This window comes from Salarias fasciatus, chromosome 14 (assembly GCF_902148845.1).
Source record: "Salarias fasciatus chromosome 14, fSalaFa1.1, whole genome shotgun sequence".
NCBI lineage: Eukaryota > Metazoa > Chordata > Actinopteri > Blenniiformes > Blenniidae > Salarias > Salarias fasciatus.
The window spans coordinates 15,461,810-15,476,820 of NC_043758.1; the positions used below are offsets into that span (position 1 = coordinate 15,461,810).

At 39.9% G+C, this 15,011-nt stretch overlaps 1 protein-coding gene across 1 annotated transcript in view; it reads left to right on the forward strand.

Moving 5' to 3' along the window:
* The window catches only part of si (sucrase-isomaltase), a 79,993-nt gene that overhangs the window by 15,626 nt on the left and 49,356 nt on the right, over positions 1-15,011 (forward strand). The window contains exons 15-22 of the mRNA XM_030108794.1: positions 1,984-2,155; positions 3,916-4,032; positions 6,310-6,464; positions 7,378-7,462; positions 11,836-11,892; positions 14,150-14,274; positions 14,397-14,485; positions 14,760-14,809. Coding sequence (XP_029964654.1) covers positions 1,984-2,155; positions 3,916-4,032; positions 6,310-6,464; positions 7,378-7,462; positions 11,836-11,892; positions 14,150-14,274; positions 14,397-14,485; positions 14,760-14,809 — 850 coding nt within the window. The remainder of the gene's footprint in view (positions 1-1,983; positions 2,156-3,915; positions 4,033-6,309; positions 6,465-7,377; positions 7,463-11,835; positions 11,893-14,149; positions 14,275-14,396; positions 14,486-14,759; positions 14,810-15,011) is intronic.

The window sequence follows — 15,011 nt, forward strand, 5'->3', positions numbered from 1 at the left end:
ATTAAGATACATTAATCATGCTACATAAAGTCTGCCTCACCCAGGTGACTTTGCTTAAGTGCCTCACAAATGATACAATGAGGCAGGTCTGCTGTGGAAAAACTGTATTTGCAAAGCAATACAGCATAATTTAAAAGGTTCCCTCAAGCACATCATATTGTTTCTGCAATGACAAAATTGTGCAGCCGAAATAGTGAAATGACTCAGGGCAAGTCTAACACTTGAATAAGGTACACATAAAACAAAGCCCAACCACACATCACAGAAGTTTAAATGAATAATGCAGAAATTCCAAGGTCTCTAAGTCCTTCTACAGTCCTTGAATATAATGGTAAAGTGTTATCAGTAGCCATGCACACATGATGTGGATACGGTAAAATGCATTATCTTGAAAGCAGCACATACCTGCTCGACCAGGTTTTAGGCTGATGAAAAAGAACCACTTCTGACCCTAAACAAATACAATGCAAGCCTTTGTATGCAAAGGCATAGTGAGCCACTCATGAAAATAAGGAAAACATAATGTTGAAGGCTCAAGTGGAATCTATTTTCATGTTCAATTATTTTCATCAGTCATCATTGTTCTTTAATTTGTTTTTAGTATATAGATATTTTTAACATAATCATGAATATACAAACTATCAGAGTACACTAATTAAAAAAATGTTTCAGGGTCCTTTCGCTTTTATGCAGTACAACTATTATAAATATTATAATTAATATTATTATGGTTAGGATTAAAAGTTTATTTGTTCTAAATCACATATGTTAACCTCATTCCGCCTCTGGTCAGTAACAGGATACTGGACAGGATCCTGCTGATGCTTTGTTCATTATGCAGCTCACACTACTCCAAACACAACAAACTAAACCTTCAGCATTTTCTGTCCATTCCACTTAGGCATTATGAAAACATTTGCAAAAACAGGAAAATAAAACTGGCCAGAATTTTATGGATTGCATCCACTTTTTTTTTTTTTAATCCAGCTATTCTGCATGTTTTAAAGTTTGTTCCAATTCTATTGTAAAGCTCTGCAACTGTGTCCATATGAGGGCCGGCAGGCCTCTGCCTGAACCCGCAGGCAAAAAACTGTTAGAACTTAAGCGTTCAACTTGCTTATTTTATATTTCCATTAAAGATGCAGTTCAGCTTCTGTATATTTTAATATATTCTGCAGCTACTGTATCTGATTCTTCACTGCTATAAGCCTTAAGATGTATCTCAGATGCCAATAAAAAAATCAATGTATAAGGCCACAGTAACCTTTGAGGTGTTACTTTTTCCCCCTGAATATAGCTGCAGTGTTTTTTAATACCATATTGGTATGGCAAAACTGTCAAAAAGATATCACGGTATTCCACTACTATTTGATCTCAGTGGATTTTGACACACACGTATTGATGACATTCCTCGAAGGGTCTATTATTGCCTTCTCCAAACTGCAGTGAATACATACTGCAAAAAATATGCACACAAAGCGGACAATGCAATACTTGCTTACACACGGCACACATACACAAGTCTGCTCTCACAAGTGTGCACGCACACACAAAAGGTATCACAAGAGACTGAAATATAAGGTCTCAAGGCTGACTTGCTGAGTCACTCTTGCAGTAATAAAGCAAGCTCATCCCTTTTTGTCTCCTTTCTTACTCCCTACAGTTATTTTTACTCTCCCTACTTCCACTAATTAAAATGTATTATTGGCAGGAGACACAATTTGTAAACATCATCAGGGCTTGTGTATTGTCATAAAGATCAATGCGGCATTGATTACCCTCAAACAAAGTAGTATACAGTAAAGAAGAAAAAGCACTGCCAGTCTGCACATGACCTTTAGTTATCTTTCTTTTTCCTTCTTGAATGGCGATCCCGTGAACAGTTATATGCGTGCATTTAATGTGCGTCTCATTTGTGCATGCTCACTTTGCCTCCTGGGTGTTTTCCATGACGCAGCGTGTTTCCTCCTCTCCGTCCCACAGAGCTCTGCAGCGCGTCTTCGGACAAAACCGTACCCTGATGTTGACCCGGTCCTCCTTCCCAGGTGTGGGAAAATATGCAGGTCACTGGCTGGGAGACAACGCTGCCAACTGGAACGACATTAAATGGGCCATTCCTGGCATGCTTGAGTTTAGCCTCTTTGGAATTCCTTATGTGAGTAGCAAATCTTCATGAGGGTTCAAATACTGTTCACACTACTGATGCTACTGTTAAGAAGATGCAACATGTTTACCCATGCCTTTACACGTTTAAATATTGTTATAAAACAGTAATAACATTACAATCTGGAGTTCATCAACAATTTTGTTTCAGCACAACAAAATGTAGAGTTATATTTCATATTTACCTGCAACAGATTAAATTGTTATTAATGTGGCTTTTAATCCTGGTGTCAGATTGGGGACATTTTGTGAGCCACCTATAGCAAAGTCAAGGCTTGTTTCAGACCTCAGGATTTCTCTCCCCACCAGTCTCTGCTTTAATCTCTTCACAATGGGCAGTTTCACTCACTTAAATCAAGCAAGACCCTGATTTATGAAACATGTTGAAGCATCAAGCTTTTAATTTAATGGGTGACATCAGTTTTTGAACATTTCATCCTGGCAATCTTTATTGTTCGACTCACTTTTATATAATGTCAAAATCACCTGTCAAACTCCCTGTCTCTGTTCATCGTCCAGCGATCTCTGTGTGCAAAACTCAGTGAAAGCCACTATCAACTCAAATTCAAACAACTGTATTTCAAGTTTGTTCCAGTACAGTATACATTATAGGAAACAACAGAGGTTGTGGGAAACACTGGGCCACGGGCAATATTCAATTGCTCCGATCCCCTGTTCACAGGTGATCTGCCTGCCGGTATTCGTAAGGCAGTATATGGGTACATAGATCATTTGCATAATACAATGGGTCTTTCTTCATTTTTGAAGAGGATATAGCTGTTAATTGAGATTTATGTAAAGACATAAATACAAAGGTACATGGGCGGGCAAAGGCACTGTGCCGGGAATGAGATTCATTGTTATGCCAGGAAGAACACCAGTTGTCTTTGCAGGAACAGCAACATCCAGTTTAAAAGAATAGGCTTGAGAAAACGCGCTGCTAGTCGATGCCAAAGTGCACTCTATACTGTGTGCTTGCATGTGTGTGCCTCGAGAGAGTGCAGTGTGCAAACAGCAGTAAGAAAACAACAGGGAGTCGAACGTACACACAAACACACTGACACACATAAAAACACATGCACACTCCCCAGTTGTGCACATCAGGTGGTTTTATAGATGCCAACTACTCCTGGCGGGACTATGTCAAGCTAATTTTTGGTTCTTCAGGATACACACAGAAAAGCTCACCCAAACACAGACAGAGAAGAAAGGAGAAATGGGATTTGGATCGATTCCCTCCCATTGAGTCTCTTGTAAAATATGGCCAGGAGTAAACAATAGAAAGCAAGGAGTCTCTGTGGAATGGCCTTTGACTGAAGTCTCTTTCTTTTATTCCATTGTGCAATTAATGTAAATAAAGATTACTGCCTACGGCTATTGTCTGCCAGCAAATCTTGACTGAACTGAGCCAACACCATCAATGACATCTTTAAACACAAATATGTGGCCGGTTATCACAATGGTGCCCTTTTTTCTTTATTTTTGAGCAACTGTAGAGCATTTGTTGACTTTATATTCAGTTTCTTTTTTTCTCTCTCTGAAGGTAGACTGACATTTATTATCTGGTGATATGTTATTTTATTTTCAATATACCAAACTGTAATCCCCAACACTCCCTGGTCCCCAGGTTCGTCGAATGCCATTTCAGCTTTGTGTTTCCGGCACAACAATATTCATACATTCAGGACATTGGTGGATATATGGTGTAGGAAGCGGTTAAATGTCAACCTCTCATCCACTGATATGTTTCAGATTGGAGCTGACATCTGTGGATTCTTTGATGACTCCAGTGAGGAGTTGTGCCGTCGCTGGATGCAGGTGGGGGCTTTCTACCCCTTCAGTCGGAACCACAACGCTGAGAAATACAGGGTAACGTGTTCATGTCCAACAACACTCACACTGAACTGTCAATCTCTGTCAATCTTAATCACTCTCAAGTCAAAAATACTCCACGGTATGTCCCATATAACATAATTCAGTGTGGATGGTGATCAGAAACGATCTAGAGCAATTACACTGATGAACTCTGCCATTTGGTCTGACGCTGTTTAAAGGCATTTTGTGATATTGCTTTAGTTCAAGCTTTTCGACCAAAGGTACAAAGGTTCCCACCTCGTCTGTCTCATCATCGCCCTTTCTGTCATAAGATAGCGTCGCGAGTCACTTTAGGACAAAACGACACAAAGACAGAAGAAAGTGGACGATGACACTGTTAGATAAAACACTCACTAAGATGATGGATGGAATGCTTATCAACTCCACAAACTAAAAACGGACTAAACCCAGACACTCAAAGCACATAAAGTGTAACAAAGTTCAGAAGCTAGACACAAAACTGCTACTCAAAGAAGTGAAACTTTTATCAGTTAATAAAGCAAAAAGTATGGTAAAACTGTGACATGACTATAATCTAATGCACCATATTGCAAATACACCGCCACCACATTGTAAAACAATTATCTTGCCTTCATGTGCACAGTTCCTTTCAAAATCTGAGTCAGCGGATCTGTAGATACTGTATAGTGATATTGATTTGCCTACGACTGCATCCTTGAAGCAGAGCATGGTCAGTTTTGATTCATTTCAATCCAGGTTTATTTACTGTATAGGCCTATAGAGTCAACAAAATTGTCATCTTGCACCAATCACATTACAATAAAACAGAGCGACAAAATCCGACGGGAATGCATGGGCAAACACAGGTGACAGCAGAGAAGAAAAAAAAAACATCTTTTAAGAAGAATAAGCTTTCATCTAAACCAGATTCTCTCTCCACTCAGTACTTTGGAAACACACCAGCTGGACTCATATTTTAAATAAATGCTTACAAATGTTAACAGGAGTTAACTACAATGTTCTAATGTTTGCAAAAAAACAAACAAACTCAAAAAAATTGAACATTGTTACCTGTTGACTGCATCTCCATGAAGTAAACTAAAACCAAGAGCTTTTGCCACACCACGCTTCAGTTTTCAAGTTATCAGTAGAAAACCCTCGAAACGAGAAGAAATTTAATTTCAGCCAGGATTCTTGTTTCTTTGTTTCAAACCAGATTTAAAAGATCTCTCCCAGAAGGTACAAAAAATATGTTAACAATGTCGATGTATTGACGTTTATGTTTATCTTTGACAGCACAGCCTAAATTTAAACTATAGATTTAAATGCCATAATGTTGGCTTAATATCACTGAAAGACACAGGGAAGGCGCCTGCTGAGCCGAGAACTCTGTTTATATTGCCGCTGAGCTATTTTTGAAGATGAACACAAATAACTTGAGAGAGAAGTCAGTCTGCGGCATTGAATAGCGTGAAAATTGATGCTCTCACAACGTTCTTCATGTGACATTTTCATATTGTGCTCATCACTGCTTCAAAAATAGCTGCGGCGAGGTGGGGCGGATGAGGGGCCATGGAGAGTTTGGTCGGGGGCGGGGGGTGGGAGAGGGTGTGTGTGTGCATCTCAGAAGAGGAAAATGCAGGGAGGAAGTATTTTCTGGTTACAGGGAAATGATGATGATGATGATGATGTTGATGAAGACAAATTCAACGTACAGTTTCCACTCAATGAGACGGCTAACGTGTGACCTTTGGTTTGCCCTAATCATGACTCTCATCACATGCCAAACACACGAAGACACAAACAGACACACACAAGCCCAAGTCTACACACACACACACACACACACACACACACACACACGGACACACAGACACACACACTGACGAGTTCTCATCACAGTCTGAGAGGTGCTGAGGGCATAAATGATTAGCCAGATGAGAGGAGCGCGGACTGCCAGCGGCTAATCACCCTCTCACTCACCACTCTCATAGAAATGAAGTCATACCTTTATTTCATTTTGTAACTTTTCCTTTTCTCTTGTTTGACCTTGTTCTTTGCAGCCCCCTTGTTTTTATAATGGTCACAAAGTGAATTCCTGTTTTATATGACAAATGTAATTAAAATAGTCTTTAAAAATAAGCTGAAAATGCAAATAGTTCCCTTTTATTTCTTCATTTCTCCCAGGCACTGTCCCGTCAGGCTCCCTCTTTCATCCTTCCATTCTTGTCATGTTTTATTTCTCGGTGTGTAGGATATACTTCTGACAAATCCCAAACAGCTTCACTTTATCCATGTCTCTGTCTCCAGGACCAGGATCCAGCTTTTTATGGTGCTGACTCAACACTCGTCAGGTCATCTAAGCATTATCTGAACATACGCTACACGCTCCTTCCCTACCTCTACACGCTCTTCTACAAGGCCCACACCACGGGGGAAACCGTTGTACGTCCCATCATGCACGAGTAAGTCATTCTTTCATAGTCACTCGCAGGTTTTTAGTCAAGATACTGTATATAAATTCAGCAAAATATTAAACAAAATTATATTTAAAAAATCTGCAATTTTATATAAGCTGTAAATGTTCATAATTCACCACAAACTGATTATGGGAAAGATGTGTAACTCATTAGCATTGTAATCACATTAATGGTAGCACAACAAGCAAAGCAGCATTATGGTGAATCAATATCTGGTCAATAGATCCTGACTGAGTGTTCCCAGTCCGGTTGACTGCATGGATGTAAAGCACACATTCGTCATTTAATCTTTAGTCTACTTGTTCAAAATTACTTTCACGAGCAACGGCCAGGTGAAAAGTAACAGCCAATTAAGGAACAATGACAGAACTCAAAGAATGCAATGTACTGTAGATGGTGTCAACCTGTCAAAATGTTTGATTCTAACCACTTTGAGACAGAAGTGGATACTTTAGTAGCTGTATTGATATATTTATCATCCAGTGAGACGCGTTCACACCTGAGTCATGGTCATGCTTGAGAGAAGCTTTTTGAGATCAGGCAATATTTGGTCAAGACTATTGTCAGCATTTCAGCATCAGGGCAGTGATAATACCAAAGAAATATTACAAAAGAGAAAAAAAACAAAAAAAACAAAAGGTTATGAAGACAACAGCAATATTTTTGTGTCTGCCATATCCATCTGAAACATTAGTCATCATCATGAAACATTTTTTTAAAGAATTCTCTCGTATTGCCTCAAAGATTTACATAAAAATAATCCAGACATATCTCGGCTAGAGACTTACGGAGCGAGAGCGTGAAGGTTTTACAAGCCTATTTCAGTGTGAATTATGTCCTAAATCGCATAAACATTTATGCATTTCATGAATTCAGTACTCCTCTTTCTGTGATCCAGGTTCTACCATGACAGTACTGCCATGGTGGCGGACAGGCAGTTCCTCTGGGGAAAATACCTGCTCATTACACCTGTACTCGATCAGGTCAGTAAACTCCAACACTCACACAACCATGCAAATGAAACAACTACCCACTTGATATGTATAATATCCAACTCAAGAATGTATACACACACACGTACATGCACTTCATCAAAAAAATATGTTGTACAGATAAGGTCATCAGCTACTCTCTCACATGTCCGTACAGCCATAAGCACACACAGCCTGACCTCCACTGGGAAAACATGACATGGGATTTTCTTTGTTTCCCTCCCCTCCTCTCATCCCTTTTTCTTCTTCTCTCTTTCATATCCTCCCCCTTTTCTCGGCTCTAATGAGAGCACTGACCTCATTACTAGCAGATTAGAAGTGTAGATAGAAGTGTGCACACTTGTGTTCGTGCATTTGTTTCTGTGTGAGTGTGTGTGTCTGTGTGTAGCCGTATGCGTGTATGTAAATGTGTGTGCATATGTATTTGTGCATATGCAGTGATTGCGGTCATGTCAAAGTGGCCTGAATAATGAGCAATTTAGCATGGTCTCTTGTGTATTACTGAACAGTGGAAAAAAAAGAATTGGATTCATTGTGCGGCCGTGGATGAAGTAACTTCAATCAGTGTGATTGTAAAAGAAAGTTTCTAATATAAGAAGCGTTTGTGTGCTGAAGGAGGTTATGCTTGAAGTGCTTTGAGGCATATTGATCGCAGGCACAGGAGAAATCATGAGATTTGTAAACATTTGCAAAAAATGTTTTCCCGCAAACACCGAAAACTTTTATTCCGTTTTCGGTGTCTGTTTACACGACACTGAGCCACTGAAAATGCTCCTTTTTGGAAAAGGCTTGCAAGGTGGAACTTTTCCAAAATGCTCTGACTCTGTCTCCATGAGGAGATAACTCTATCTCCATCATTTTCAAAACGCTGCAAAGTAATTATTACTGTGAAAGTTTTCTGAAATGAAAATGCAAAAACTATGAATTTTCACTTGAAACTTTATAATATAAAGGGGGCGTAAAAAAGAAAAGAGAGAAAAAAAAAAGAACAAATGCCTCAGAACTTACATGTTAGGGCCTCATTTCAATTACGAACATGAGCTGGTAGCAAATAGCACCAATGAACTCATGAAGTTCATCTCCAGGCATACTTTGATTGCTTGAAAATACCACGGGGGGGATTTACAATGTCACAGCAGCAAAGTGACAGTACAATATGAAAAACAGAGAAAAACAACAATAAATAATGCATTTAAATTTGAAAGGAAACAAAAACACAATGTTGCTTTTGAAGGTGAACAAAGACCCACAAAGGACAAAACACTAGATAAACTCACTTTGTATGTGGATTGAGGAACCATGTAGCTATTGTGTGTTGTTGATGCTCTGAGAAATCACAGGAACACTTTGGGCAGAAAAAAGACATCCACTACTGCCTGCCTGACATTCACAAACCATGAATACAACTCTAACTTAATGCATCGTGGCACCGTGTGACAGCACTAGGGCTGGAACCAGCAAACTCAATCACAAATACAGTTGAAAGGAAAATAGAAAATATATGAATTTTTTTTTTCTTTTTCTTTTATACATCCCTCCTTGACAGTCTTTGAATCTGAAATTATTTCTGTCAACTTATCGTACTCTGTAAGCTATGGAGTAACAGACTTCTTGTTTGCGGACTTTGGGGTTTAACCAGAAGCACCATGCTTCCAAATCAATCCTGACAAGGCCCCTCGCCTGGATATACCACCTACTGCCTTCTGCATACTGAAGTCTATGTAGAAGGAACATACCAGCAGAAAAGGAAATCTGTAGGTGATAGAATCAGAGCAACGGTAACAACTAGCACTGATTATCAAATACGATCAAGTTAAACTTGAATTATCATCTGAAAACAAGTGTATAAATGAATCGTTTTGTGATACTTTAAAACAGTGGCTTTCAAGGTGTGAGGAGGCCCTCCTCACCTATAGTTAGCAGCGACTGACTCCAGGGTCCTGCAACTCTAATTCTTGAAGATGAAAAATGGATGAGGTGGGTACATGAATAGGCTAAATCTAAGGGTAATTAGGGATACTTTTCATCTGAATTTATTTTCTTTTGTAACTACAGCGGATAAAATATATATCATACATATCAATATAATTGCACAACCTATTGCATATGGGCCCAACCGGCCAAAAACAGGTATATATTCTAATGTCAAAAAACACTCAGAAGAGCATTTTCAGCTACAAAATACCTGCTTGTCAGACAAATCGTGTGTGGCGTGAATGTTGGGAGATCTGGTGCAGTTCAAGCTCTGTGTCTATGGAGCTCATCCTCACATACTTTGAAAACCATTCAAGCTATTTTATCAAGAACATGTGCAAATAACACCAAACTATTGAATGGGTTACGATGTTTGGCCTTGACAACATCGCTGCGGACAACACTGATAGGAAGGAGCACGCTGTAGCATACTGATCCCAGCTCTCAAAACATTTGGTTCTTTTGCTTTTCCACCTCTTTGTGTGTGAATATTCACTGAGCTGCTCCGTGGTATTATGGTCTAAGGCGAGAGAGAGGCCAGGTACTGAAACCAGAGTGCACGCTGCACGTTAGGAATGTGTCATACGCTGAAGGGCTGCATAAAGAGATAGTGTCAACCGCTTGAGTAGGGTCACAGGGTGATCTTTAACAACCCTTGACAACCTACTTTCACTTTATTTTTTTTTTCATAGCTCTCATCTCTCTCGGTCGATCTGTCTATCTCTGCCTCCCCTTTCTCTAATGATGCTCCGGCGCTACCATTCAGATCAGTTGATGCTTTAACCTTGATCTCTGTGATAAACTGGGGAGATCTCCTGCTCTCTTCTGCTCTCTCTCTCTCTCTCCCTCCCTCCGGTCTTCATCCACACTTCCTCTCCTCACGCCCATTACTCCCTTTTCTTTTTTGCTCCATCCTTTCATCAAACGTTGGCTCCCTTATCTAATCTGCATTCTCTTAATCAGCTGCTGTCAAGCCATCCCTATGATCCCATTTCATTTCATCCCGTCTGTCCTTCAGTCTTCCTGACACTTTCCCCCCTCTGTGGCACTCGCTGCCCCTCTCATCTAGCTCACCTACCATCTGATCATTCTGCCAGTATGAATCTTTGGCCCACCTGATCAAATCTTACCTTATGGCTAACACAGCTTCAGCACTCTAAATGAGGATACGGGCCTCACGCCGTGTCCCCCTCAATCACAGTTAGCAGCCATGCTAAGTCCTGCGGTCCCCTCCCATTAGTCAGCGCGGTGAGTGATAGGCGCCGCGAGCAAATCAGACACCAGAAAACGAGGTGTAGGGGGAGCATCCATTTCCCCAGGCTGTCATCCCACAGGCTGTGCAGCGGTTGTGACAGGTGATTTGCGTCAAACTGCTAATGTGGCCCTAAAGGGGACATAAAGTCCTTCAATTTGGTTAACAGGCCACCGTGTCGATATGCCTTTATGATCATTTCTCTTTTGGGTAGTTAACATCAACTTTTGACTTTTTTGGGGGTTGTTTTTCCTTTTCAAATTCAAAATTGTCTTTGTGGATGCTGTTAATACACTTTCTTTTGTTTTTTTTTTTTTTTCCCTTGTTGTCTTCCATCCTTAGTTTATGTTTCTAATGTCAGGATTCAAAGGGCAACAAAATAGGACCCTGCTGGAGAAAGGGAGACATTGATGCCATCAGTGCATTTGACAGACGTCCTTGGCCTTCACAGTTGACATAGTGTATTTCAACATTTTTTTTTTTTTTTAGGAGTAGGACCTGTAGTTTGCTCTTACTTCTGCTTTGACCCTGTGTTTATCTCTCTTTCCTTCTCTCACGCTCTGTGTTCTGCACTGTCAGAGAGAGCAGGGAAGTGACAATGCTATCAAAGACCTGGCGCTCGCCTATTGATTGTCCCTGTCTGTCCACCACCTTAAGCCATCAAAGGCTGTCACCTATCAGTAGCTGCTTGATGCGGCCTTCCTCATCTTCCTTTGCATCAAACCACTGTAGTCTGAAATGTCACAAGGCCTTTGTGGAAACTTTATATTTGAAAATGGTAAGTTTTAAAATAGCTTTTCCTCATTGATAGGAACATTTTATCTTTTTTTTCTTTGCCATTAAGTTCCAGTGATTTACAGCAGTAAAAGCTACCCACACTCCCTTTGTGCTGTACCATAGCTCTTTCCCACATGTTTGGCTTTGTGAGATTAAAGTGTCAGGACTGGTGCTGTGAGCTTTTAGAGGCATTACAGCCGCAAACACAAATCAAACACAGGCGTGCTCTCACACAAAACTACAAGTTGACACATTTTGGTGGCTATTGATACAAAGCTGATGTGAAAGAAAAATCAAACGAACACAACATGTTTTAATGAGCAGACAAATGAAGCAAATGATTTGTTCTTGTGTGTTACAGGGTGCGCATCACGTGGATGCATATATACCAGATGCTCGGTGGTATGACTATGAGACGGTAGGAATATTCTCTCTTTTGAAATAATTCCTATGAAGTATAATAATCCACCTTCACATTTAAGACAAAGGCCAATTGGAAATTGTGCAGTTGTGGCATTTCTTGTAATTGGTGCATTATTTTTTCACACATAGCACCCACTGAAAAAGTTACATAAGTGCATCATACTAACATGAAAAAGTAAAATAAAAAAAGAAACATATTATTATTATTATTATTATTATTATTATTATTATTATTATTAAACACCTGTATAAATAAAGGTTAAATAAATAAAATAAATGTGATGTGTGAGTGTTAAACCACAAACAAGTTGCTGCTAATTTGTGCTGAATATGCACATATAGATTACCTGAACCATTCTCATGGTTGGTAATGACTTCATCAATGTACAAACCAAGGAAAAAGTTTAATCGCAAATAGTTATAAATTATTCATTTTTAATTAAATGAAGCAAGGCCATTTTTACTGAAAGGTTGCACTAATTCTGGAAACATACATTTACTTTTTTGTGGAAACTCACGGGGGGGGGGGGACAGCAGTGTTGTTCCGATGTGAACAGAGTGCAACTCCATGAGATACTTCAACTGTTATTCTGAAGGGGATTTAGCAGCAAGTGTACTACACAATAGGTTTGCAGGAGTGTACAGCAAATCATTGCAAATGAGCTTATCAGTTTGGTGTTACATTACTCACAATGAGGTTTACGCAAAGTACACGGAATACATGAAAGCCTTTGCCTCCGGTCCTTTGTTTGGGACGGAGACTGAAGTGATAAGACAGACTGAGAGTGAGGACAAAGATCTAGTGAAAAGGGGGACAAGATGGGACTATCTCCCTGACAGAGAGATAAAAGAGGTGTTGAGTTCCTTTGGGACCTTATTTGGGCGTCACAGTGGCGATGTAAAGTGCTCACTGATCAGATGAGCGATTAGATTGGCTGTCTTGCTGCCGGTCCCTTGTCCTGGTTGGTCTCCTGTGATTATCTGGGTAGGAGGGTGGAAGTGTGAGGAGTGGGTACCGATGGAGTGAAAATGACCACGAAAAGAAGTTACAGAGAAAAGAAAGAAAACAAGAAAAAACAGAAGGATGACAGTGGAAAAAAAATAGATGTGATAGGAGATGAATGCAAACACGTTAGAGGGAAGGTAATGTGAAATGGAGAAGAAAAACAGACCCAAAAGAAGGGATGAGGAGGAAAAAGATGGAATGAAAATTACAGTAGGTGGAAAAATGGAGAGATTTGCCCGCTTGGAGCTAAAGAGAAGCAGAAAAGATACAGCTATACAAGACCTCCTGAAGGCAGATGATGAGGGGGTGATACTATCTGAAATTGCTTAAAGACGCTCCACTAACTCCAGCCCACACTCACACACACACACACACACACACACACACACACACACACACACACACACACACACACACACACACACACACAAAGCCATACTGTACAACATAAACTGATGCACCCCCCAATAGAAATGGAGAAAAAATTGGATTAAAACAATGTAAGCCGTATCAGGTCGAAAAAAAGGTAGAAGCATGTTCTCGCAAACTACAGGAGGTAGTTTGAAATACAAGTTTTAGGTCTGTGTGAAGTGTCAGTCCTCAGTGAATTGATAATTAACTGTGGTCTGTTTTGACACCTAGAGAAAAAAAAACAGAAAAGGAAAGAGAATATGATATGGAGAAATTTCTTCAAGAAGTACCCACTGGAACAAAACAGTTGCATAAAATCCCATGGTCATGTTAAAAGTTAATATACAATAGGTGAATAAATTGGTCATCAGATAAATCATCTCAGTCGCTTCAATTCATTTTGTAGTTATTTCTGAAATGCTTAATAAAATTTCATTCTTAAAAAAAGAAAGAGCATAAGAGAAACACATCTTAAGGATATCCTCAAAAAAGATTAATCAGGCTTATAATGTTCTACTAAGATTGCAATCTCTTTTACAAGGGTGATCTGGCCAAGAGGTCCACAGCATATTTAAAACCAACAAATTTAACAGTAAAAAAATGATAAAATACTTGTTCCCATTATGTCTGATGAGGTTCTCAAACTCGTCCTGGTCTAGTTCACGTTCATACTTTCTTTAAATACATCCCCAGGGTATGCACATGGCTGTTTTCTGCACTCAGAAGCAGTTTATCTCAGCTTCTCCAAATCTTTAGGGAAGCTGTAGCAACAGTCTTACCAACAAAGTACAATGAAGGTGAGTTAATATAAATATTTTCTTGTCCCTCTGATCAGATGGAACTATCGCCACACCGTAAAACGAAGGTGAGGTTGGACATGCCAGCCGACAAGCTGGGCTTACACATCCGAGGTGGCGCCATCCTCCCCACCCAGAGACCTAATGTCACTACCACATACAGGTAAACACAGACGAGCGAAGCCAAGCGTGCCGTTGTGTAGCTCTTGTTATACCTCATTTATCCACATTTGTTTGCATATGGCGTTTGTTTGGTGATGTGCGTGTCTATGTTTATTCCTCCAGTCGACGTAACCCAATGGGTTTGATTGTTGCCCTTGATGACAATGACCAAGCGCTTGGGGAGCTTTTCTGGGACGACGGAGATTCCCGACGTATGTCTGCTTTTGCTGTTTTGTTGTTGTTGTTGTTGTTATTTTGTTTTTGCATCTGCAAATGTTTTGCGAGAGTATCTTGATGCTACCAGTGATAATAGGTTTTTATGTAACAAAACATTTTTGTGCACACAAAGGCACACAAGTCAGTGTAAATATCAAATAATCTTGAGTCATTTGAAAAGAACAGAGGAGCCCAGTGACTGTGCGGTATTGGTTGTGTGACAAACAGCATCAACATCAACATTTTTTTTTTTTTTTTTTTTTTTTGCAGAAACTGTTGAGACAGGAAATTACCTCCACTACAAGTTCTCCGTCCTCTTTGTAAGTTTTCCTCAGAAGACCTCTTTTCCCGTCCAGCCCACATCATTCTTCGTATCTGCACTCACAAGTTCAAAGTTCAATACCACCAGAGGTTTTTGATTGTCTCAGCCGGGATCCTCAAGCGTGATTGATCCATGCTGGCGCCGCTAAAGCCTTGCTGGATCAAGTATCACATGTAACTACTTCACAGTGCACTGAGGAT